This window comes from Ursus americanus, chromosome 14 (genome assembly GCF_024610735.1).
Source record: "Ursus americanus isolate L20-20 chromosome 14, mUrsAme1.1.p, whole genome shotgun sequence".
Classification (NCBI taxonomy): Eukaryota; Metazoa; Chordata; class Mammalia; order Carnivora; family Ursidae; genus Ursus; species Ursus americanus.
In genome coordinates, this window is record NC_142140.1 from 58797215 (window position 1) to 58821848 (window position 24634).

A 24634-nucleotide genomic window follows, 5' to 3' on the forward strand; every position below is an offset into this window, starting at 1 on the left:
GATGTGTGGTTTGGAAGCGCGCAAGCGCAGTGGCTGCGGTGGTGCTTCCGGGACGGCGCTGTGGGACTTTTTTGGCGCGATTGGGGACGGCGGCCGGGAGGGCGCGGTCAGCTCTTCGCGTTTGGGGTCCTGGCAGCGCCATGCGCTACAACGAGAAGGAGCTGCAGGCGCTGTCCCGGCAGCCGGCTGAGCTGGCGGCCGAGCTGGGCATGCGGGGCCCCAAGAAAGGCAGCGGTGAGCGGGCCGGGGCCAGGCGGCCGAGCGGGTGGGTGGGGGTGGGCGGCCGCCGAGCCCGTGTGAGCCCGCCCTGTGCCCGCAGTGCTGAAGCGGCGGCTGGTGAAACTGGTGGTCAACTTCCTCTTCTATTTTCGGACGGACGAGGCCGAGGTAGGCCGACGGGCCCGGTGGGGGGCGGGGCCGGGGGGGTGTCGGGGGCCCGGCGGCGGGAGGGGCCGTGGCCCGGCGGGGGCGCGTCGGAAGCCAGGGCTTTGGCCCGGCAGGGGCGGGGCCGGGCGGGGGTCGGGTCGGTGACCCGGCGGGGGGCGGGGCGGGTTGGGGGCGCGGGGCCGAGTTGGGGGCCGGAGTCCCCGCGGAGGCCCGCCCTCACCGGCCCCCTCGCGCCTCTCTGCCCGCAGCCTGTCGGAGCCCTGCTGCTGGAGCGCTGCAGAGTCACCCAGGAGGAGCCCAGCGGCTTCTCCATCAGTGAGTGCTGGGCCCCGCCCTGCCCCTCCCGGTCCCTGCCGCCGCGTCTGTGTGCGCGGAGGTAAAGTCCACTGCCCCGGGCGGCGGGAGGGCGAGCCGGGCTCTTCCCCCCGCCCCCCTCGGGCGCAACCACTTCCTAGCTGCGCCGCAGATCCGCTAGGACTTTCTCTCGTGTTGGGGAGCACTGCGTCGTTCGGTGCCCGGCCCGGTTCTGGGCGCTGCGGAGGACCCTCTGGGGTCGTCTTGAGAGCGTCGAGTCCGCAGAGGCTGCTGGAGTCTGTGCTGGTTTTCTGGTGTGCGCATAAACGAGAGAAACGCGTACTCTTCCAGTCCAGGAGGGCAGAAGTCCGACAACAGGGTGTCTGCAGGGGTGCTTCCTTGCCAGGGGAAACTTTCCCAGGCGATCTGGCTCCTGGGGGTCGCCAGCAGGGCCAGGCGCTCTTGCCCTTTGTAGAATCATTCCTGCAGTTTCCATGTCCGCATGGCTCACCCTCGCCGTGTTTGTGTGCACATCTTCCTTTCTATAAGGACACGAGTGGGATTGGGTTTGGTGGCCACCTTCTTCCAGCTGGGTTCATCTCCTATTATTACACTTGCAACGCTCCTGTATCCAGATAGGGCCATATTTTCAGGTTCTAGGGCTTAGGACTTGAATATACCATTTTGAGGACACAGTTCAATCCACAGCTCAGCTGGTAGGAAGAGATGAGTCTGGGCTTAGACTAGAGGAAGGGCCAGTTTTGGCCAGAGGCAACAGGTAGCTGAGGCCTGTGGTGGGCTTTGCGGGGGGGCAGTGAGTGAGAACAGACCGGGGGGCTGCTCCCTCTGCAGGCTTCCTGGAGGACCCGGAGAGGAAGTACCACTTTGAATGCTGCAGTGAGGAGCAATGTCAGGAGTGGATGGGGGCTCTGCGTCGAGCCAGGTGGGGTGTGGGCCTGCGGGGGGGGGGGGGGCTGAGGGGGGCACAGCAGGGCTCTGTGAGCATACACCACTTTCTCCCCCAGCTACGAGTTCATGCGGAGAAGCCTCATATTCTACAGGAATGAGATCCAGAAGATGACTGGCAAGGTGCACAGAGGGCACGGGGGGGGGGGGGCGGGGGGGTGGAGCCAGGGGTGTGGGCCTCTAGGGCCTGGGCTCATGCTGCCCATTCACCCACACAGGATCCCCTGGAGCAGTTCGGCATATCTGAGGAGGCCAGGTTCCAGCTGGGTGGCTTGAAGGCCTGAGTCTGGAACAAGCCCTCCCTACCCTCTCCAGGCCCTGGCTTTCCTGGTCAAGCCTGGATTTGCTGCAGCACGTGCTTGCCTGAAGGACTTCAAAAGCCCAAGATTGGTGGGGGTGGGCAGGGGCAGGTTGGAGAAACACTCCAGTAACCCACCCCCCTACCCCCGGACTGGTCTGGCACCTATTGGTGCCCCATGCTGCTACCGGGGGATGAGTGTCCACTCCTAGAAGCTGTGCCCAGCCCCTTGGGCACATCCGTCTGTGGCCTGGCGGCTTCTGAGGCTGGTGTAGCTCTCCTGCCCTGTGCAGGCTGAATATACAAAGCTAGACAATGCTGTGAAGGGCGTGGAGGCCATGCCTCCTGGAGCCACTGTGAATTCTACTCCTGCTGATGGGGCAGGCCCTGGCCAGACGCCTCTGGGCGGAGCTGGGCAGCCTTCACTCAAAGGCCAGTGTGCTTGTTGTATTCAAATAAAGGGACCTCTTTTCCACAGGGGATGGTGCTGCAGTGAATGCAGGGAGGGGCTGGCTCCCAGGCCTCCATGGGACGGCAGTCCTCCCCAGCTTGGAGGTTTAAGTGCCCAGGAGGAAGGGCTGGGCTGCCCCAGTAGAGGTACAGAGACCTAGAACCAGACCACGGAGAGGCAGGGAGCCTGGGACTGGGGTGTTGACAGGCTCCAAGGGACAACAGAAGGGTGGTGTGACTGAACCCAAAGATGACCTGTGATCCAAGGTCCTAGGCCTCCCCTTGAGTACAGGACCTTGGAAAGGGTTTTGCCAATGTTAGAGTCCTAAATCAATTATTTTTAATAAAAAAAAAAAAAAAGGAGGCATCCGGGGTGGGCCTGACCTAATCAGGTGTAAGCACGGGAGGGGCTGAGCCTCCCGGAGGAGGGTGCTTGCTGCCATGGTCACGTGGCTGCCTTACTGCCTTAAGGAGCTTACCAGGCTTCTGCGGGAGTCCCTGTCCTCCGCACTTGGGGAATGGTGAGCGTAGCCCTGGCCCTCATGGCTCCCCCTTGCTGCATCATTAGAAACACTGCCAGCAGACGAGGTTCAAGTGAAAACAAATATTTTATTACAGTGCCTAGAGATGGAAACGCAGAGTGCACTGAGGTTTTCTTAGGAAAGGAGGGTCAAGCCAGCAGCCCAGGGAGGGACAGGCCATGCCTGCACCCCCAACTGAGACACAGTCTGCCAGAAACACAAAGCAAAGCCCCGTCTGAGTTACAAACCAAGGTCGAGAGACGTGGGACACAAACCAGTGTGGCTGGGCCGCGGGAATGAGCGCGGGCGGGCGGGTAAAGAGGGGCACGTGAGCCTTGGGTAAATCACGGTCCATAGCTGCAAGAGACGGCGAGCTGCCCCGGGAGGGCCGTGTTCACGGTTAGGTTTTCCTGAGCCGAGCCACCTGCGGCCTAGCAGACTTCCCTGAAGTTGCCCGCGGTTGGCGGTAGCCCCGGGGCGCTCTGCACCAACACACTGCCTCCCCTCCTCCTGCCCGGGACAGCCTGGCCACTGTGGGGTGATTCCAGACATGCTGTCGCCTAGACACCGTCGTGCCCATCGGCACACGAGCATCTGTGCTGGGAGACTCCGTATGGCACGTCAGCAGGAAGCCCCACGTGAGTGACCATGCGGGCCCTCCCTGAAGTGATGTGTGTGTGGACAGGGTTGCTGTGTTCTACACTGGGGACTCGTGCTGTGACCTCTCCACTGTCCACCCTGTAGCTTTTTAGGGAGGCCTGTGCGCCTGACACGGGGGCATGGGGGGGGACCCTCTCAGGCCGAGCAAACACTGCCATGTCCTGGGGGCCACGGCTTGGGGTTCAAAGGGGTGGGGCACAGCACCTTCATGCGCCAGGAGCACCAACCCAGAGGGAGGGAGCCAGGGCAGCCAGTTACAGAAGGATGGGCCAATTTCAAGAACCCATCACGAGCACCATCTTCTGCCTCAACTATTGCTCTGGGCCAGGGGCGTCACCCCCAGGGCACGCAGGAAAGCAGGGCTCTGGCAGGCCCCTGCCTGCGGAAACCAGGGCTCCGGCCAACTTCCAGAATGGAGCCAATGGCCAGACCCACCCCGCGCAGATTGGTCTGCCTTGAGGAGGCGGCTGCTGGCAGAAAAGGGTCCTGCAGTGGCCCTCTCTGGCCTGAGGGCCTCAAGGCCTCTGCCCGCCCACCTAAGAGCTGGACCTGCCCCTGGGGATCAGCAGGAAGCAGGGCCGGGCCGGCCCAGCACGCTGACCCTCCTGGGCAGCCAGGAGCTCAGGGCCTCTACTGAGCAATGGGCTAAACCCCTATGCACAGCCCACCTTTGGAAAGAGGCAAGTTCCCTGTGTTCCTTGGGGGGTGCTAGCACTGAGGACAGGGCTCGGCCTGCACCGACTCAACTCGGCCCTTCCTAGAGCACCCGTCCTGGGGTCTAGGTCCCCCTGCCAGGACCTTGGCTGATGTTGGCCCTTTCAGGGGGCTGGGGGCTTCTGGACACACCCTTTTAAAGACCGCAGACATACACAACACTGGGCAGACTACTATACTGCAGGGGCTGGAGAGCCCTGCTGGCAATCTGTGGAAGCATCTGGAATAGCTCTCCTGGCTTTGCCCGGGCCACCTGCCCCCCCCCCCCGCCCCCGCCCCAGTGCATTCACTCCCAAGCACCATCAGAGCTGCTCCAGGATGGGGAGGGTGGAGATGGAGCAGCAGCACAGACTGGCCGGAGGGGCTTGGGCGGGGCGCGGGGCCTGTCCACTCCGCCCCAGGAACCGCAGTCACGGAGTCCGGGGTGGAGGGCTGGCCCTGGGCCCATGCCACTGTGTGCACTTGAATAAATAGAAAGGTTTTCCCCTCACTTTTCTTTCTTTAGTTTACTGTTCTTTATACAATCTAAAAATAAATGAAGTCAAGTCTATGAAATTTATAAATTTTCATCACATCTCTATAAAATACTGTCACTCATCAGCGTGACTCTTCTGTACAGACACACCAGGCACCCGTGACTGACCTGCCCCACGTCACCGACCCACGTGCCGTGAGCTTACTACGCGCTTTGGTGACCGCGGCGGGAGCCCGAGACGAGCAGAGACGCACGACAGTTCACACGCTTGCTGCAGCAGCCGGCCGCGCCGTCGGGAGTCGGGTACCAGACCTTCCTCAAGCACCACTCAGAGCGGGTCCGCGCGGGAGCGGGGAGGGTCCGACCGTCCCATGCCCGCCGACCGTTCCTATGCCAAAGGCGCTGATCCCAGGACCGAGGGGCCAACAGTCTGGTAGGAGCCGTTCACAGTGATGGGGTGGGGGCGGGCGCCCCCTGGGGAGAGGGCCTCTTCTGAGGAATGTCACAACAGCGCGAGCCACCCTCCGTCTGGAGACAGCCATGCCTTTGGTATAGGAAGAGCGGCGGGAATAAATAGGGCAGGCGCCTCACGGCCTGGTTTTGGCGTTGGTCAACCTCCAGTCAGCACCAAGAGGACGAGGCGGCGGCGAGGCCTGCATCGAGATAGCACCGGGACCGGCGGTCAGCGCGTCCGCGGCGGGCCAGTCCTTCGGGTGGACGTCTTTATATAGATCCTCTCATATATAGTATTTACACTTCTCAATAGGTCGCCTTTACGACTTCGGTGGAGTAAAATAAGTCAGAATTGTTTATACTTTTTAAAAAACGATAAATACTTTATCTAAAACTATCGACAGTACGAGCTGGAGCCAGGCCCCAGCGCCTCCCGCAGGTCTGCGCACCGCGGATTCACAGTAGAGCCTCGTCCCGTCCTCAGTCCGTCCTCGCCGTCCCGTGGCCGGCCGCCGGCCCAGCCCGTCCTTGCATAGTCTCGCGGTTGAGGTAGAAATCCTAGTTACCTGCGGAGACCCGCGCGGGATGAAAGGCAGCACAGCATTAGCGCCTCACTCGGGGGAGCCCAAACATTCCCCCAGGCCAGGAACCAAAGCCGCCTATGGACAGACAGACGGACGGTCGGACAGATAGAACGTGGTCGCTGCAGGCCCCGCCTCTCCTGGCAGGGACCGCCGGTGCCACGCCCCTGGTCCACTCAGAGGCAGCAGTTCCCCGTCCTCCCCTCCTCCCCAGGAGCCTTGGCACCGAGGCCCTCCCCAGCCACATGCCAGGCACCGCTCGCGGCCCAGCCCAGGGAGACCGCGTGACGGCCACAGGGCAGAGGAACAGAAGGCGGTGGCCCACTATGGGCCGGGAGTCTGATGCCCAGATGCTTCCGCACACACACCTCGGACCTCTTCAAAGCCAGTCCCGGCCGCGCAACGCCTTCTGAGGTGGTGTGAGGCCACCGCGCGTGCAAAAGCTGCTCTACCCTCTGGGCTTTTCCAACAGGACAGTGGCATGGCCTATCCCCGGAACCTCAGGTAAGGCTGTCCACCGACCTGCACCCTGACTGGGAGGCCATCAGACTCCACCGGGCCCATGCCTGTTTCCACTTAAACACGCAGCAGACAGTCGAGCACGGCCCCGCCCCAGCGCCCTGTTAGCACCTGGCTTCCTTTCCCCAAGTCCTCGCCCCCAGGGACGCCAAGCAGCACTAGCAGCGGCTGGGCTGGCCGGACCAGGGCCCAGCTTCCTAATGCCGACGCGCGGCCGGCGGAGGTGTGGACAGAAACCCTCCCTGAAGGCCTCACGACGACCTTCCTCACCCGCTTCCAGAGACGGGCCCTTCCTACACTGCCCTGCACCAACTCCGCGCTGGCAGTCCCGAGGCACGGGCCGCGCTCCTAGGAGCGGCCAGAGCTGTGCTGTGGCCACCACGGCCCAGGCAGCCCTTCCTCTGTGGCCGGCACCACGCTGCCCTGTGCCCGTTGGCCCCCGGGGCCTTCAGGTGGGCCCTCTAGCTCCGAAGCCCGAGGCACAAGCACCGAGTTTTAAACAACCCTCTACGCATTGTCTTTTCTTAAAGCCCTAAGGTGCGTTCAGGGAGACGGCCTGCGGGAGGGCCCTAGAGCAGACAGACAGCAAGGCTGAGCTCCGAGCTGCCCCGGTGGCCCCAGCCCCTGGCCACTGCAGACATGAAGCCTGCGGGCAACGATGGCAGGCTCGAGCTGGACGGGCTGGGCTGGGCTGCCGGCCTCACCCCCCTCCTACCAGTCACCTCCACTGGGCGGGGGCCCAAGGGGCTTTGCCATAAAGGGCTGGGCCAGGCAGTGAGAGCTGGCCACCCCCCCTGGAGCTCCACAGCCAGCCCTGCCTGGCCACCCAGTTTCCCTCACTTTCCTGTGCTCTATCTTCCCTTGAACCTCTCAGAACCAACCGTCTCCACCCGAGGCAGAACAGCCTGGGTCCCCTGGGCCCCTCCTCGGAGCCCTGCGGGCCCATCCACTCTCTGCAGAAGAAAGGACAGACAGTTCAGGGTCTCGTACGGGCCCCCTGGTTGGGCTCTAGCCTTACCTTACAGAATATGAACTGCTAGCTAAGCAAGGTCTTTATCTTGGCTTAACCCCCGCAAGGCGCGCGGCATACGGAGGCGGCATGCCAAGGGAAACCCACACGGCAGACGGCCCCGTGGAGCTGGCCTGCGGGATCACGGGCGCGGCCTGGGCCAGGGCCAGCCCGGGCAGGGGCTGGTGGTGCACCGTGAAGGAGGGGCGGGGGGCCTTGTGCGGGAGGGAGGCGAGCTTGATGGACAGAGAGGCGTTAGCGGGCCGCAGAGAGGCGGCAGAAGAGGCGGGTAAGAAAGCCTGGTTAGCCGGGAGGGACGCGAGGTTCTGCAGAAGCACAGGCTCAGAGTTAGCCGGGAGCAGCGCGGGGGCAGGAGGCAAGGCGGCGTTAGGGGGAGGGGGTGCAGGGAGGGCGGGCTGCCCCGGAGGGGGCGGGGGCGGGGCCTGAAAGGAAGACGCAGGGGCGCTGGCCACCGCCTGCAGCGGGGTTAAGCTCAGCGTGGCGCTGCGACACGCAGCCCCGCTGCCGAAACTGGCTCCAAACGGATGAGCGGAGGCGGAAGGCACCGCGTGGTTAAAGACACCTGCAAACAGGAGAGAAAAACTCAGCTTCAACAGGTGGGCACTCTCCAGTCAAGCGCAGAGAGACACAACAACAGGGAAGCAGACAGTGGCCACAGCTCCACGTGCATCGCAGGGGCGGGGGCAAAGCAGCAAGCAGCGGGGGCACGGGTGGCCAGGGGCGACTTACCTGCAGGGCAGCGCCGGGCCGCACCCCCTGCGGGCACGCCCACCCGGGCTCCCAGCCGCGAGACAGGGCCTCGCCCGCCTGTGCCCAGCAAGGAGCCAGCTGCGGAGGTCTGGGACCCCATGGCGGGCCCGGCCCAGCCCGGCCACGTGGCTCCTCTCCACCCCTACACGGTGCCACCACACATCAGGCTCTGTGGCCACTCGCTCTTGCCCAGCGCCAGCCCCCAAGCCTGCCCGGAACCCGCGGGCTGTGTCAGGTCGGACACGACTACATGACTACAGCCCCAGTCATGGCGCCAGCTCTCCTGAAGGTACAAGGGACGCCGTCACAACCAGAGGGCCTGACGCAGGCCGACTCACGCGTGAGTGCTCTGCCCACACCACAGGCACATCTGCATCTCATGAAAAGGAACGAGGTGGCAGGTGCAAAGTGGACCCAAAGGGACAGGTGGGCACAGCCTCTCGCCCCTTAGGGGGCCCTGCAAGGGAACCTGTAAAGCAGTTGTCATTAGCCCAGCGGTCCGGGAGGGCGACGGCGTGCGGCCCACAGGACCCGAGAGTCAGACGGGAGAGACGCGCGTCTGCCTACCTCCAACAGCGCCGCCTGCCACCCCGGAGGAGAAGCTGCCCATGGCGTGCGAGTTGGTCAGTCTGGTCGCGGCGGACGAGACGTGCACCAGGCCGGCAGCGGCTGGCACGGAGCTGAACAAGGACTGTAGCACGGACGAGCCCAGATTGGCCTGCAGGGACATGGGACCCAGGGCAAACTGCGGGCCGGGGGCAAAGGTGCCCAGGAAGGGGCGGTGAGTCTGGGCAGAGGGGGCCGCGCTGACTGCCGAGGACGCCGCCGTGGCGAGGCCCGGGCCGCTGAGGAGGCTCCCGGGAGGCACAGTGGCGGCAGAAATGAAGAGGTTGTGGCCGTTCTTCAAGTCGGGCTCACGGTCCCGGCCCTTGCCTGGCTTGCTGTGCGTCAGCGAGGCCTTGTCTGGGGGCCCGCACGCCGGCAGGACCAGCTCGCCTGCCTCCCTGCCCTTTGGGCCTCCCAGTCCGTCCAGCTGCCTCTTGTTCACAAAGGCGCCGGGCTCTGTGGCACTGCCCTCCTTGCCCCGCGGGGCGGGGAAGCTCAGGGGGGCGCCCAGGCTGGCGGCCTCGGGGACCTTGTGGGAGAGAGAAGCACCATCGCTGAAGCTGTGTAAACTGAGGTCGGCGGCCAGGCCCCCGCTGAAGGCGAAGCCGTTGGGAGGGTTGCTGCTGGGGCTCAGCCCACCGGCCCCCGACAGCGCACCGGGAAAGCTTTTCCTGGGGTGGGCAGCCAGCTTGGCATCGGCCAAGCCGGGCTCCTCTAGGGGGGGCCGGAAAGTGAACAGGGAGTTCTGGCTCAGGGCAGAGCCGGCCTGCAGCGGGCTGTCGGCACATTTGGCCAGGCCGAGGTCGGAGATGGGCGAGAAGGTGGATTTCCACTTGCTGCTGTTGGCGGGCTCACCGGCAGGGGTCGGCTTCCTGCCGGCCAGGCTACCACCTGACAAGGAGAAGCAGAGCTGGTGAGGCCTGGGGGCTCAGAGCCACCCCCTTTCACCTGAGGGAAGTGCGCCACAGTCCACAAGTGCTCTGTTGCAGGAGCAGGTGGTCGAGCAGGGCGAGGGTGGGATGGGGGGGGGGCGTCTGCGGGGGGTGGGGGGGTAGGTGTGCAAGCAGAGAGTGTCGGACACTGGCCTGGTTCACCCAGGAGGGGACAGGACTGCCGCCCCACAAAACCGAGACCAGCCGTCATGGGGACACGGGTGGCTTTCGACATTACCCAGAGATAATTTTAGAAGCCCAGCAAGGTTGGTCCTGAGTATCAAGGCCACACCCTGGGGCCAGGTCACCTTGAGCCTGGGAGTTACAGGGCAGGGCGCATGCTACTCACCACTTTCCAAGGTTTTCGGAGGAGATTTGCTTTCTAAGGAAATTGTTGCAATTTTTCTCTCGATTCTATCAAGAAAAAAAGAGATGACAGACGTTTGAAATCTGTTTGCACACAGACTGCCCAGGGCGGCAGGGAAGCAGGCCTCTCTAGAGGGGACTGTGACCGCCAGGCAGAGCCCGAGGCCCTGGTGCAGAGCTGGATACTGCCAGCGATGGGGGACGGGGCTGAGAGCTCGGGAATGGGGGCACCACATCCCGACACAGACAGACACACACAAGTCCCACATGGGGCCGCCTCTGTTCTAACTGGCCTCCCAGGCTCTTTGTCAAACCTCAGAGGCCCGCTGTAGCTACAGGCACTACGCCATCGCCGGCGTGTCCCCTACGTGACACGCAGAACGGCACACGACAGCAAGTCGGTACTCGCAGCAGCGCCAGACCGCAGAACGGCGTACGCTCTAGGTGTCCGTACTTTTACGGCACGTCCCAAAGAACACCGTGACCTCCAGAAACACAAGAAAACTGCCCAAAAGAATTTAGACGCTACGAAGTTGGACATTCCCAACACAAAAGAAAACCACTTGAGTGCACAACTTTTAAAACCATAATTTACGTAGCCTAAGAGGAACAGGATGAACGAGCCTACACGAGACACCGGAAGCAGAACAGGGGCGCCCAGGTGGCTCAGGTGGTGAAGCGTCTGCCTTCGGCTCAGGTCGTGATCTCAGGGTGCTGGGATCGAGTCCCGCATGGGGCTCCCTGCTCACTGGAGAGCCTGCTTCTCCCTCTTCCACTCCCCCTGCTTGTGTTCCCTCTCCCACTGTCTCTGTCAAATCAATAAAATCTTTAAAAAAACAAACAAAAAACAAAAGCACAGGCAACGAAAGAAAACAGAGAAACAGGACGGGACCAAAATTTAATACTTTTGTCCTTCAAAGACACGTGCAAGAACGTGAAAAGAAAAATCCAGAGACTGGAAGAGAATATTCACGGATCAGTAAGATAAAGGACCACCCGTCTAAAACGCACAACAACTCTTCTAACTCAGCAACAGCAAAGGACCTGAGCAGACGTCTCTCCACAGACACAAAATGGCCGTCAGCACATGAGAAGACGCTCCGCGCCACTGGTCAGAGAGCGCGAGAACGCACAACCACAGCAGGACCCCACCTCACATCCAGGAGAATGGCTACTACAATAAAACACAAAAACAGACCGTGACAGGTGTCAGCGAGAATGTGGAAAAACTGGCTCCCTCACAGTGATGGGGGGGAGCACGGGGGGGGGGCCCGCTGTGGAAGACAGTCACTGTCTGACTGCAGTTCCACTCCTGGGTAAATTGAAAATATTTTCTTGTCTTTTTTTAAAGATTTATTCATTTATTCGAGAGAGAGTGAGGAAGTGTGCACGCGTGTGTGCGTGAGCAGGGGGAGGGGCAGAGGCAGTGGGAGGAGAGAGAGAATCCTCCAGTAGACTCCACGCTGAGCAGGGAGCCCGATGCGGGACTCGACCTCACGACCCTGAGATCATGAGCTGAGGCAAAATCAAGAGTCGGACACTTAACTGACTGAGCCACCCAGGTGCCCCAACTAAAAACATTTTCAAACAAAAATAAATATATGAAAGTTCATAACAGCATTATCCCCATTAGCTAAACACCGGACACACCCCAAGTGTCCACCAGCATCTAATGAATGACCACAATGTGTGCGGTCCATCCCCATGCTGGAACACCACCCAGCCCTAGAACGGAAGGGATCCTGATGCCTGCCACAACGTGGACGGACCCTGACACCTGCCACAATGTGGACGGGCCCCGAGGACACCGGGATCAGCGAGAGCAGCCAGACCCAGAAGGTCACATCCCACAGGACCCCACTCCCAGGAGGTCCCCAGAGGAGTCCCGTCCACACAGACAGACAGGAGCTATACAGGCTTCTTTCTGGGGTGATAAAAATGTTCTAAAATTGATACTGGTGATGTTTGCACAACTCTGTGAATATACCAAAAACCACTAGATTACACTCTCCAGACAGGCGGTGCACGATGTGAATTAGATTTAATAAAGCTGTTATCTATTAGGAAGGAACACCATTCACGATCAAACACACCAGATGTGCAGCGGCGACAAGAACTGGGGAACTCTGCTCTCTCAAGCCCGCGGCTCCGGCGTGGCCGCCCACGCTCCCTCCATCTACTCTGACCAGATGACGTAGGCACCAGGACCAAGACCAGACACAGCAACCCCATGCCCTGGGGGCTCTAGGCCCAGGGGGCTGGCCCTGCTGTGACGGCCCAGGTGGGAAGACCGCCCAGGCCCTTCACGAGCAGCTTTCTCACCAAGTAAAGGTGGACATCTGGGGAAACTGTCCCTTTGAGCACAGCCGCTCTGTGGGACTGTGGACAGCAGCTGAGGGGCCCCAGGCGGGAAGCCGCCACGGTCAGGGCCCCGGTACCCATCAACTAACGGCAGCTGGACGCTGCCTGTCCTTCGCCAATACCCTGCCCTGGAAGGGCCCACCTCACCACGAGGGCTTCTCCTCCCAGAAACCCCACCCATGGACACCCCTGGCCCACCCCACCCGGCCCCACTCGCCTGGCGCTGCCCGGCTCGTCCTCGGAGCCTTGCTCCTCGTCTGAGGTCAATGGGGAGTAGTGGGCCCCGTTGGTCTGGCTCAAGGGCTTCTCCTTCTTGAGAACGGGCGGCTGGTCGTTGTCCTGGTAGGGGACAGGGGAGCTCTTCAGGCTCTCGGGGGACGAGATGGCCGTGATTTCCAAAGGCTGATTAATGTTGCTGACCTGAGGGACCAGCACAGACACAGCACAAGCCTGTCAACGGGCTCCCCGAGCATCGACACCCAAGGGCTTTGCTTGGGTCCCTCCCGCCCAGGTCTGCCCTGGATCTCAGACTGCGCTAGGGAACGGCAAAGCCTGCCTCCCGGCTATGCTCCTGAGACCCTGCCACCTTGGTCAGGCTGGAAACGTGGGAGGCCGCGTGCATGCAGCCACGTGGGCCGAGGCGGCATGCCCTCCCCACTGCGTCCCTGCCCCCCAGCCGGCCCTCGCCTTACCATCGAGTTGAGGTTCAGTGGGGACCCTGACGACTGCGTGAAGAGGCCGGCAACGGACGGCAGGGCGCGACGCTTGGGCGACACGCCAGAACTCAGGCTGGGGGTCCCGGCTGCTGCCCGCTTCCTCCTGCCCCGCTTGCGACTGTCCGGCCCATGGCCCTGGCCGCTGTCCCCGCGGGCACCCATGGGCAGAGGGCTGGGTTTGCTGGGAGGTGACTGCTTGGCACTGCTGCTGCCAGCTGAGATGGTAAAGACGATCCTCCTCTTGGCTTCGCCCTCGGGGTCTGAGAAGCCGGCCTCAGACGGAAGGTCCCCTTTGCTGGCCTCGGGGAGCGGGCCCTGGGCGGCACTGCTGAGCCGGGGGCTGGCGCAGAGTGGATGGGCAGGTGAGGCTGCGCCGGAGCCGCGGGACTGCGGCAGCAGTGGCGGGTGCTGTGGGGTAGAGCTGCAGGACCCCATGCTGACGAACAGGCTTCCTGAGCTGGAGACCTCGTCGAAGGCGCTGGGCTCGGCTCCAGGAGCAAGGGGGGCTGGGCTGCCTGCCAGGGCCCCACTGACGGCCACTGAGCCCGCGTAGAAGCCTGCCAGGAAGAGTGGGGTTTCTCAGGGGGGGGACGCCACTGCCTTGGCGGCAGCCGGGGAGGAAGCTCCGCACCCGGGAACCCGCCCTCCATGTGGTTCCGTCGAGCACCAGAGACCGGCCCCAATGAACTGGGCACGGCTGCGCCAGCCCCGGACGCCCCCGCGTGCACAGGAGGACATGTGGCTCTACCCCACGTCTGGGTGTGCGACGACTGCTGCTGGTGGAACCCAACAGCTCCAGGTGGGCCTGGGCAGCCCCTGCCCCGCCCCAGGGAGCCCTTTCATGGGGCCTCCCCCGAGGCTCACTAAGCCCACGGAAAGCCCTACTGAGGTCCGTGTCTTCTGCACAGACCCAACCCTCCTCACGCCACCCACCGCAAAGCCCTCCCCGCCCCAGAGGACGGGGTGTGCTGGACACTAGAGGCAGGACCTGCCCTCCCTGTGCTAACACAGGTCGGCAAACGAACGACTAGCCCGTGGGCCTGGCAGCCTGGCCAGCAGCTGGTGTAAAGAGTTTCTCTGGCACAGGCCGCCCGTCCACACACGGTCACTGGCACCCCTATGCCACAGGGCTGAACAGTTGGGACAGAGACATGATGCAGCAGAGGCGCCGTGTGCGCCTGGCCCTGCATGGAGGCCTGCGGGGGCCTCTGGCAGCAACAACGAGAGGTTTCTGAAGGAGAGTCAGAACCCAGCGACAGACCAGGGAGCTCCACAAGGGCATCGCCAGCCGGGTGGGGCACACTGCCCAGGCTGAACTGAAGGATGAAACGTCAGGATGCCTCAGCCCAAAGGCTCCAGAGATGTGCCGAGGCCCAGCCCAGAGCCCCTGACCCCAGGGCTCGTCGTGCTGCATGCAGACGGCTAATGTAGCTCAGACCCCGTGGCCGGGAGGAGGTGGGCCGGCTCAGAGCCTGGCCTGGCAGACCTGGGGTCCTCACGTCCCTGGCCTATCCTGGCTCCTTCTCTTTCCAGCAGCAGCAGCGGCAGAGGCTGGCTGTCCCCGTGGGCACCTGTGGGCAAGGGCATGGACCCAGGAGCAAGAAGGGCACTCTGACCTGCAGGAGCTGGGGCGAGGCTTTTGCTTCCAGCACTGTGGGCGTTCGTGCCCATCTGCTTTTCAAGTGCGGACGAGGACTCTCGGGTCTGCGGTACGGGGCTGGGGGTGCTTCTCTGTGGAGAGAGAGCACACACTGTCAGCTGAGCCAGGGCTGAGAGCGAAGGGCAAGGAGGGAGTCGTGAACATAAACTACAGGATGTGTAACATAAACTACAGAATGTGCAAAGGTCCTGAGGCAGGGAGGACAGCAGGCATGTGAGAGCCGGTGCGCAGAAGGAGAAGTGACCTGCTCAGGATCTGAGCACTGTGGGTAGCCATCAGAAGGTTCTGACAAGGTGAAGGGCCGATATCTGACTTGGTTCCAAAGGACTGCTCTGGCTAACAGCAAAAGACAGGCTGGGGATGAAGGGAGCGGGGATGGCAGGAAGGGGCTGCAGCTGCGATTCGAACAGTGAATGGGATGAAGATACCCACCCATACCAAATCTGTGCACGCACATTCACAGCGGCGTGACTCAAAACGGCTGAAGGTGGAAACGAAGGTCCACCCTCAGATGAACACATAAACACAAGGTCCGTGCACACATGGGCACGTCTCTCAGCCACGAGCAGGAGCAAGGTGCCCACACGCGCTGCCCCGGGGATGGACCCTGAGCCCACAACGCTCGGGGAGGGAACCAGACACAGAAGGCCCCCGACGTGAGAGTCGCTCTGTGAACACCCTAAATGCCGCTAGAATGTGCACTTCAGCTGGGTGGACTGGGTGTGAATCATCTCTCAACTAAACAAAGCCAAGCCCACATCACACGACACGGAGCCCTTCACGGGTGCACAAGTGGGAGGCAGGATGAAGGGGGACGGGCTGCGCGCTTCTACCAAATCCGGAGTTTGATCCCCTCTCCACCCGCACACACCACCTTCCACAAAAACAGATCTGAGATAAAAATGGGAAAATGTTACTGTAATGAACTCTGCATTTTGGGGTTCTGTTTGTCTTGGGGCGTCGCGGTACACTCCAAACTCACCAGCACGCAATCTAACAAAAAGCAACTAAGTCTTGCAAGGAAAAAACAAGACGAAACCCCTCTCTGCCCGCACGTGTGCTCTGGGAACGTCACACTGCCGGAGCCCGAGGGCCCGGGCCAGTCACACCAGGGGGCTGGCACCTTCCCCGGCTGGCGTCCACTCACCACTTTCTCGGCGCGGCTGGGCAGCACCACACTGGCCAGAGGGATGCTGACAGGCAGCTTGCTTGGCTGCACGGTGCTGAGCGGGATGCTGACGGGCAGGCTGGTGATGGCCTCCCCGCTGCTGGCGTAGGCACGCTCCTTCAAACCCTGCACACACACCATCAGACTGGCTTTGCTCCTGCTGACCAGGAACACCAGGCCACGAGCACCACGCGAAGGCCACGGGGACCCTCCCAGCACAGGAGGAGGTCCCTCGTCCCGTGACACCCACCCATCCCACCCCACAGCTCCTCCTCCTGAAATTCCAGGGCACATGCGTAACTTTCCCATGGTGTCTCTCCTTCTTGTCCTGACCGGCAACGGCCCCCGACAGGGGCTCTGCTGCAGCACCATGTCCCAGGCATCTCGGGCCCTCCGCCTGGCCCTCACCTGGGTGGCCTCTCCTAACGGCCTGGCTCAGGACGCCTGCTGTGCACCCCCCCAAACCTAGGCCCCGCTCTCACCTTCTCGCCGCCCCTCTCCCCTGTCATCTGTAAGGCCACGGGGGATGAAGGTCGAGGGTCCTGAGGGCTCAGCTTGATGCCATTTGCAATGCCAGGGCTCTGGTACGGAAGGCCGTTCTCCTTGGCATGCTCAGCTCTGGAACAAGACACATCCCTCATTCCTTCTCTGCGGAGCCGCCACAACCATGCGTTTGCACCTACAGCTGAAGGCCTGGGCCTAGCAAACATCCCGAATCTCTTCCAAACCGCTGAACGCTCACTCAAAAGACCCCAAGGTGGCCCACGGGCGCCAGAGCAGGGCTGGCGAGCTCCACATGCACTCACCGCGGGTGCAGCTCGCCAGCCGCAGTCTTGCCACTGGCCGCATGGTCCTGGCTCAGGTGACGCCTCAGCACCAGCTTGGCTGGGGAGAGCCGGGTGTAGTCGGGCAAGGCCAGGCCCGACATCTTCTCGAGCCTCGAGCGGCTGCTGTGGCTGGGCGTGCAGGGTATGACTTCCTGGTCCAGGGGGGAGGCCAGGTACTGGGGGGTGTTCTGCTTGGACGAGGGCCGGCTCAGCGCACTGCAGACCTCATAGGTGGCTGCGTGGCCGTTTATGGAGAGTTCTGGGCTCGTGCTGCTGAAGTGGGGCAGAGAGAACTTGGAGCAGTCCAGGTCGAGGTGCAGCCGGCCGGCGTCAGCCTCCAGCTCCCGGCCCAGGGCGCCTTTCCCGCGCAGGTGTGCCGACAGGGCATCGTCCGGCGGCACGCAGGACTTGAGCTGCAGGAGCTCCTGCTGCCGCTGGCTCTTCTCCAGCTCCACGATGCTTATCTGTCGGGCGAGGAGAGCGTCAGGCCTGCTGCTCGATGCGGAGGCCTGCTCACACCCCTGCCAAGGGCCCGAGGACAAGCTGGCCCCAGCTGCACCCAGCAACCCAGACAAGGGACGGTCCCAGAAAAGCTCGACGGACGCACACCCGGAGTGGCTGCAAGGACGCAGACCAGCTGTGTGTGCGACGGACAAGCCACAGCAGCTAACCGCCCAGCATGGGTCGGGAAGCTCTGGGGCCACGGGGCGGAAGAGCTGCTGTCATGTGCACTCACGGGCAGGGAACGGGATGTGGGGAGCCCGTCTGCACTCAGGCAGGCTACGGATAAACCGTCCGCGGGAGACCCTGGCCCTGGGCTTCCTTCCCCGTGCTCGGAACACCAGGCACTTTCTCTGGTTTCTCTGCCTTGTTTGTGCTTTGCCCGTAACGAACGTGCTTTGACCCCACAGAGCGATCAGCGCCCAAATGGCTTCTCACAGACGTGTGCGCAAAAGCAAGGCCTGGCTCTGCTAGCGAGGTCAGCAAGCCTCTTCTTGGCCACGACCTTTCAGAAAGCAGCTCGGCCCCGTACCCTGGGACCGTAAACCACTCACAGACCCACTCTAGGAAGTAGGAATATCCTTAATGTGAGTCTTCGGTGCAGAACAAATCCTTGTGGTGTCGTTTTGTAACAAGAAAACACCCGAAAGACCCCAAGGGCCTGGTGACCAGGAGGGCTTCACGTAAGCAGTGAAGCCAGGCTGGGGAGACGCCAACCCAACAGGGGCCAAAGCCTGACAAACAGAGCTTCCAGGGACCAATGATGCCCACACCACACGCCCTGCTGTGGTCCTGTGGTCACCGGAAGGCTACACGCCCGGTCAGCCAGCTCCAGGAAACCTCAAGAGGAGACAGACCTGTGTGTTCCTCCTTCCTTCCTGCCCTGTTTTCCAGCTGACCTCGACAAACACGTTACCCTTCTTGGCAAAAGGTACAGACTATTAAGGTTTCCTGTGAGGTTTCTCCTCGCGGGTGGCTTCACAGAGGACTCAGTAAGGGGCACCGGGGAAATCCTAGGTTTCGAATGGAGCCTGAGACACTCTGGGAGCAAGTGGGGCCCCTCAGATGCTAAGCCCATTGCTCCCCTTTGAGGGTCAGAGACAGGGATGTCCACACTGTTCCTGCGACACCACAACGAACGCCCTGTCCTTGGGCGCAGGACAGCTCCAAGGGTTGGCCGACGGCACCGCCCTGGAGGCCTGAGAGCCCCGCGGCCCCAGCCCCTACCTGCAGCTCCAGGCAGTGCCTCTGCTTCTCGGAGATCTGGGTCCGCAGGGCCTGCTTCTCCTTCAGCAGGTTCTCCAGGGACAGCGTGGACCAGTCCAGCTTCAGCTCCTCACACCGAGCCTTGAGCTGTGGGCACGGGGAGGTCATGATTGTGAACTGGGCCGGGCAGACCCCCGCCCTGGAGCAGGTGCAGCTGTGGGGAGGGCGGCATGGGCACCTGTCCCCCTGGCAGAGGGCAAACCCTGGGCTCTGGGGGGAGACACAGCAGATGTCTGGGCAGGTGTCTCCAAGGGCCTGTGTGCCCAGAGAAGCGAACCCGCTAAGAGAAGACCAGGCTGAGGCGGCGGCCCAGGGAAGAGACTGGGGTTTCCCCGTAAGAACACCCACAGGGAGCAAAGCAGGGGTGCCCGCAGGATGGGACAGGGAGGCCCCGTTAGAAGTGACGGTCCTGAATGCCTGGCAGGTGTGCCCTGGTTCCCAGGGGGGTATGGTCCCAAGACATCTGCACCCTGGCCCGAGGGCTCGTTAAGGAGACCAGCACGGGGCTGCGGGTGCGGCAGAAGGATATCGAAGTCTGGGCCACCTGGAAAGCCCCATCTAATGAAGGCATTAGAGCCTTCGGGAGGGTCGTGGGCCCCACTGGCTCCAAGGTGCTCGGAGAGCCCAGGAAAAGAAGGCACTGGAGTGGTGAGGGCTGGGGGCGGGGGTGTCCTGAGACGTCCTGCTGCAGACTGCGCAGTCACGGGAAACTCGTCCTCGAGAAGGGTGCCCGAGCCCTGGCGATCGCCTCTCCCCCTCTGGTCAGGGCCCCCAGCAGAACGACAGCCTCCAGGCCCGCCCTCCCCCGGGAGCCCACCAGCTGCAGGCTCTGGCTCCTCAGCTCCCTGTTGTCCTTCTGCAGCTGCTCCGTCTGCTCCCTCAGCTGCTGGTTGTGAGCCGAGATCTCCTTCTGCGCCTGGATCAGGTCATTGTAGGTCAGCGCCTTCACTCCCAGCTGCGGACACACGACAGCACAGGTGGGCTTTCACGCAGCAGCACAGAACGGCAGGAAAGGGCAGGGGGAGGCCCCAGCAGGCCCGAGTCGCCAGGGACTGGGGCTGGGGGCCATTCGGGGGCAGTAAGGGCAGGGCTGGGGTGGCGGCTAATGGCAGTCACGGAGAGGACCAATGGTGGCCCAGAGAAGGAACAAGGGGATGACCCCCAGGGCACGAACCCACGCCAGTAGCCCTCTGACCACACGCTCACATTCTACACCCTCCGTCAGAAGATGTAAACTGTCAAAGCACCGGAAAGGAAAAGGTCCTTCCAGATCTCACGCTCTGGCCGGCACCTTGCTCCTGCCCCTGCCCACCCGAGTCCCGTGCTTGGGGCCGTCTTCTGGGCCAGCAAGCCCAGGGTGGCAGGCGTGGCCTCCGGCACCCCTACCTCATCCAGTTTCTGCTGGAAAAGCCTCTTGATCTCCTCTTTCTGGGCCTGGCAGTGGCCGAACAGCTGCTGGGCAGCGCCTAGCAACCGCGCGTTCTTCTCCTGGGGGGATGGAGCATGGTGATGGCAAGGCCCTGTCCCCACCAAGTCCCTTCCCACAGAAGGCCTGAAGGGGGGATGCTCAGTTGGACATGCCCCAGCCCAGAAGGCCGACGTCTCTCAGCTGTTCTCGCTGGTTAAAATGTTACCCCGTGGCGAGCAGCGAGACCCCACAGCCTTTCTGAAGCCAGCAGGGACAGTACATGGGCCTGTGAGGAGATTGCTGCTTCTCCTGGGACCAAGGCACCTTCTGGGGGACAGCAGGTGGGAGGCACAGGGCATAGCTCACCTTCTCCTGGTCCAGCAGCTGCTGCAGGCTGGCCTTGTACTGGGCGGTCTTGGTATAGGCCAAGAACTGCAAGTACTGAATCTTGAAGGATTCTAGAAGGGATCAAGTACACAGTTTAGCACAGACATGACCCCACTGAGGCCAGCAGGAAGGAGGAGAGCAGCCCTTCAGAAACAAGTCAAGGGTGGGGGATGGCTGCGACCCCCAGAGGCTGCTGAAGTTCATCTCACCACCTGCCCTCATACTGGGGCCTTCGGTCCCCACCCTGGGTGCCCCTCACAGCTCCTGCCACCACAACTCCATGTTTTCTTCCCTCCAAGACCACGTGGGTTCCTGTTAGTAAATCTGCCTGTTTTCTTAGGAAGCACGTGTTACTGATATTGAGCTGAGAAAACCGACAGCTCCCAAAATGTGAAAAGGGGTTTCTTTCACCCAATTTGTAGAGATAAGCAGCCGCTCGATAAGCAGTGTGAGTTTGTACACGCTTCGCTCAGCAACACCGGGCGCCAAGCTCACCCCCAACACAGCCTCCCCAGCCCCGTGCAGTGGACACGGGCCAGGTGGTTCTCTGGGGGCATCCCGGGTACTGGGGAGATCGAGCAGCATCCCGGCCCCACCCCCTCAAAGCCAGCAGCACCCCAGTCCTGACCCCGTGTGCCCTTGGGCAGAAGCCAGCCCGTAGACGAGTACATGGGCCCGGCTGACAGTGGCAGCACGGACCCTGAGCCCGTGGGACTCTGGTTTGGGGGCCGGGCAGCACAGGGGCTTGTGGAGAAGCCCGCCGGGGGTCCCCGTAGGCCTGCGAGGTCCGGGTGTGGCTCACCTAGCAGCTTCTGCAGTGCGGGCGGGGTGGGTGCCAGCAGCAGCTGGTCGGGGGGGTGCCGCTGCACACTGGGAGGTAGCTGGTAAAACGGGCTATGAGGTGACTTGTACGCATCTGCAGGGAGACAGAGCGGCCACGTGTCAGCAGCAGGCCAGCGCACCCGGAGGCTCCCACGAGTCGGCCTCAGAGAACTGGCCAGCTTGTTAACACGGAGACTAAACGTGTGACCAGACACCGTGTCTCGGCACTTGGAGAAGCAGAGTCGCATCCCCGCGTGATCTAAGAAATCCACACGAGCCATGTCCTCTCTGTGCAGCCCTTCATCAGAGCCCAGAGTGGAAGGATGATGGGAAGGCCCCCACCGGGGCTCGAAGCTGTGGACAGGCGTGAGGACACCCCAGTGTGCCCACAGTAGGGTCTGGAACGCAGGTACCCAGCCACTCAGCACGTGATGTTGTCACGGCTGCCTCCGCCCCTCTCACCGCCGCAGGGGACAGGAGAGGGCCCCCACTCACTGTACTAAGGCAGAGCAGCGGGGAGCACCAGGAGCAGCAGACTGCACGCCCGTGGGGCCCGCACACGGCTGGCTTACCCTGCGGCGAGGGCGCTGCCGTCTGCGCCGCGGCCTGGGCGTGCAGGAGGTCCAGTGCAGTTTGGCTCTTCTTGGGCTTACGCTCGGGGTTTGCAGTGCTCATCTTCTTGGGACGCCCGCGCTTCCGGCCGGCCATCTTCCGTCCCTTCTTGTTCAGCTTCTTCTTCCGGGCTTTGGAGGGGGACGGCTTTTTGATGGCAGTCGCCCCAGCCTTTTCTTCCTCGGCCCCGGAATCCTAGCAGATGGGGGGTGGGAACGTCAAGGGAGCACTGGCGGGCCCATCTGGCCACGTAAGCCTCCCTCAGTGGGGTGCGGGGCGAGCACTCACCATCGGGGTGTCCGCGGGCACGGCAGCCTTGCTTTCGGGCACCTTGGTGGGAGTGGTCGTGGTGCTCTTGTTCTCTCGCTGCTGCCTGCGCCGAGCTGCCTCCTGTTCCTCCTGGAAGGGCAAGTGTCGGCTGTGTGTGCAGAAGGCTGGCTCCGCAAGCGCCCCCCTGGCTTGGCGCCGCCAGCCCGCTCTGCTCCCTTCTGCACACGCGGGGACGCCGGAGGCACAGAGGAGCCCGAGAGCGTGTGCGGGCGCGCACATCCCCGGCTCTCTGTCAGACGGCAGGTGCCCCCCCCCCCCGAAATGGCGCAGGACCCTGGTGCTGGGGTGGGAGAAGCCTCCTGACTGTCATTCCCCTCCCGTGGGCAGCATGCTTCCCCACGCCGAGGGGCGCGTGCACTAGAGCACTGTCCTCCTCGGTGAGGGCTCCCGGCCACACCTCAGTAAGGGGAAGGACAGCGCTGGCCAGCGCCAGGGAGTGAGCACGGTCAGCACGTTAAGACCCGGATGCCCCTAAATACAGTAGGAAGGAAGCGGGACTGCAGGCGGTTGGAGCTGGCCATCTCTCGGGGGGCCTCTCTTGCTTAGATACTTGTATGAGGCACCAAAAAGAAAAACTCTTGCCCAGACGGCCACTGAATCTGGAGGCAAGTGAACTGTGGCCATGAGGGCGTGGGAGGGAGTGCTGGAGCAGATGGTAGGAGGGACGCGGGAGCCAGGTTCCGGCTGGCTGCCCTCGGACAGCAACTCGGAGCGTTCCGGCCCCTCTGTGGCTTGGGCCTCAGGTCAGGACAGCACGAGGGCTGTTCGCCGTCCTGTCTTTCGGCACAGCTCACCATGTCCCCAAATCCCATTTCAGAGACTCATTTAACCCATTCCTCCAAAACGTGCACAAGAGTTGTGTTCCCACTGAGGCCAATGAAGACGAGGCAGGTGTGCGCTGGGCCCCCAGGTCCGCATCGCTCAGACCAGCCCCCCTCCGTACAGCCACTCCCACCTGGCACACCCTCCGCCAGCTGCGTATACATGTCATGAAGGCAAAGGAAAAACACACACTTACCCTGAGTTTTGGGTTTTTCAGACTAGAAAAATAGTTTTCAAGCTGAAAATGCAAAAAGAAAAGACAAAGTCTTCTTAGATGTCAGCCCCAAGCCCTGTCGGGGAAAAAGCAACAGCCAGGCACGCAGACACCAGACACTGGCCCATCGCGGCATCTCCTGGGCGGGCAGCTGGCAGGGGCGCACGCCTGCCCCGAGACCCGCCAGGTTCAGGGCTCCCACTGTGCGGGCCCATGCGGACCCCGCAGCGCCACCCCACACAGAGCCAGCAGCCGTGCGGAGGGCCTAGCCGAGAACCAGGGTTTCTGGGCCTGGAGGCCTCTGACAGCAGAGCAGAGCCGCTGTCTCACGAGTCCTCTCGGACGAGGTCTGCCCACACATGGGCTGAAGACAAAGAACGCGACACAGCAGGGGCCCCCAGCCTCCTGACCCACTCCCATCCACACCGAGGGCCAGGGGACACCCCCAGGTGGGGCACTCACTATGGTGCGGTCGATGGTGTGCAGGTAGTAGGAGACCGGCTTCCCCGTCCAGGACACCGAGCCTTTCAGGGGCGAGAGCTCCACAACGCGCATGATGGTGCCGATGTCTGCGCACAACGGGAGACGCTCAGGGCCCCTCCTGCGCCCAGGGGCTGAGCGGGCGGGGCCTAGGCCACATTCGCTTCTTGGTGGCTCCCTCCCTCCACGAGAGACCCAGGTGAGGAGCTCCGGGTGAGGCAGAAAGAGGCAGAACCGCACGACCTCACCACCCAGGGCCTGCCTCAACTGCCCGCCAGGAGGAAGCTGGCCACCCGCACGCGGCTGGGTCGGGGAGGCATGCACAGCTACCCCAGGGGCTTGTCTGAGGAAAACGGCGACAAGCCCGGGGTGGGTGGCATCGGAAAGCACTTGGAGGATGACTTAAAAACAATGCAGCAATAGGAACTCCCAGGAGCACCCGAGAAGTCACGAGCCCCCGAGGGCCACGCAGCCCGGCCCAGGGGCCCAGGTGAGCTCCTGCCCCCAGCTCTCTGACGCCAGCCTTTCCTGTGCAGGGACAGGGCAGCCGCTGCCTGCTCAGGCCAATCACTACAGGAACACAAAGTGCTCGGCAAACCTGTCCCTCTGAGTTCCATGCCAGGCCACTCTGCCTGCAGGGGACACAGGGCCATGTCTGGGGATGTCTGTGGTGGTCACACAGGATGTGTTCCTGGCACCAAGGGGATGGGGCCGGCGATGCTGCTGAAACCCCCACAGTGCCCGGGACACCCCCATGGAGAACGACCTGCCCCGATGTGAGCAGCACCCAGGGACAGACCCCACAATGACACACATCAGATGCTTAAAATCACATATATTTATGACTCAGCAACGCGAGAGTCTCTTACCACTCAAGTTTCTGCTGTTTATTCTGAAGTTCAGAGGCGCAAAGGGCTTCGAGGAAACGATTCTGCCACCTGAAACACAGAGACTAGTTATTGCCGTCCGTGGGCGAGTAGCTGCACACACACAAACGGAAGGAAAACGGAGTCTGGCGGAGCAAGGAGAAGCCACAGGAGGAGTGGGGACAGCAGTGC

The 24634-nt window shown here is 62.6% G+C and overlaps 2 protein-coding genes across 10 annotated transcripts in view; one reads left to right on the forward strand and one right to left on the reverse strand.

Annotated features, from left to right (window-relative positions):
- PLEKHJ1 (pleckstrin homology domain containing J1) lies at positions 1 to 2422 on the forward strand. The gene is made up of 6 exons (XM_045800117.2): positions 1 to 234; positions 320 to 387; positions 636 to 702; positions 1534 to 1624; positions 1707 to 1770; positions 1866 to 2422. Exons 1-6 carry the CDS (start codon positions 141 to 143, stop codon positions 1929 to 1931), a joined length of 450 nt encoding a protein of 149 aa, XP_045656073.1. The 5' UTR covers positions 1 to 140; the 3' UTR covers positions 1932 to 2422.
- A 562-nt stretch (positions 2423 to 2984) lies between these two features.
- Positions 2985 to 24634, reverse strand: part of DOT1L (DOT1 like histone lysine methyltransferase) — a 66547-nt gene continuing 44897 nt past the window's right edge. For 4 of the 9 annotated variants that reach the window (XM_045800114.2, XM_087867429.1, XM_087867430.1 and 1 more), the window contains 19 exons: positions 24446 to 24514; positions 23559 to 23665; positions 23079 to 23120; positions 22019 to 22129; positions 21691 to 21925; positions 21099 to 21212; positions 20276 to 20367; positions 19888 to 19989; positions 19319 to 19456; positions 18463 to 18588; positions 16714 to 17198; positions 16390 to 16525; positions 15887 to 16033; positions 14696 to 14810; positions 13056 to 13636; positions 12581 to 12783; positions 9986 to 10050; positions 8666 to 9595; positions 2985 to 7910 (listed from right to left, as the gene is read on the reverse strand). In XM_045800114.2, coding sequence (XP_045656070.2) covers positions 7372 to 7910; positions 8666 to 9595; positions 9986 to 10050; positions 12581 to 12783; positions 13056 to 13636; positions 14696 to 14810; positions 15887 to 16033; positions 16390 to 16525; positions 16714 to 17198; positions 18463 to 18588; positions 19319 to 19456; positions 19888 to 19989; positions 20276 to 20367; positions 21099 to 21212; positions 21691 to 21925; positions 22019 to 22129; positions 23079 to 23120; positions 23559 to 23665; positions 24446 to 24514 — 4337 coding nt within the window. In that variant the 3' untranslated portion in view covers positions 2985 to 7371. Of the gene's footprint in view, positions 7911 to 8436; positions 8568 to 8665; positions 9596 to 9985; positions 10051 to 12580; positions 12784 to 13055; positions 13637 to 14695; positions 14811 to 15886; positions 16034 to 16389; positions 16526 to 16713; positions 17199 to 18462; positions 18589 to 19318; positions 19457 to 19887; positions 19990 to 20275; positions 20368 to 21098; positions 21213 to 21690; positions 21926 to 22018; positions 22130 to 23078; positions 23121 to 23558; positions 23666 to 24445; positions 24515 to 24634 lie in introns of all 9 variants that reach the window. The other 5 variants (XM_087867427.1, XM_087867432.1, XM_087867431.1 and 2 more) reach the window with 5 other exon arrangements.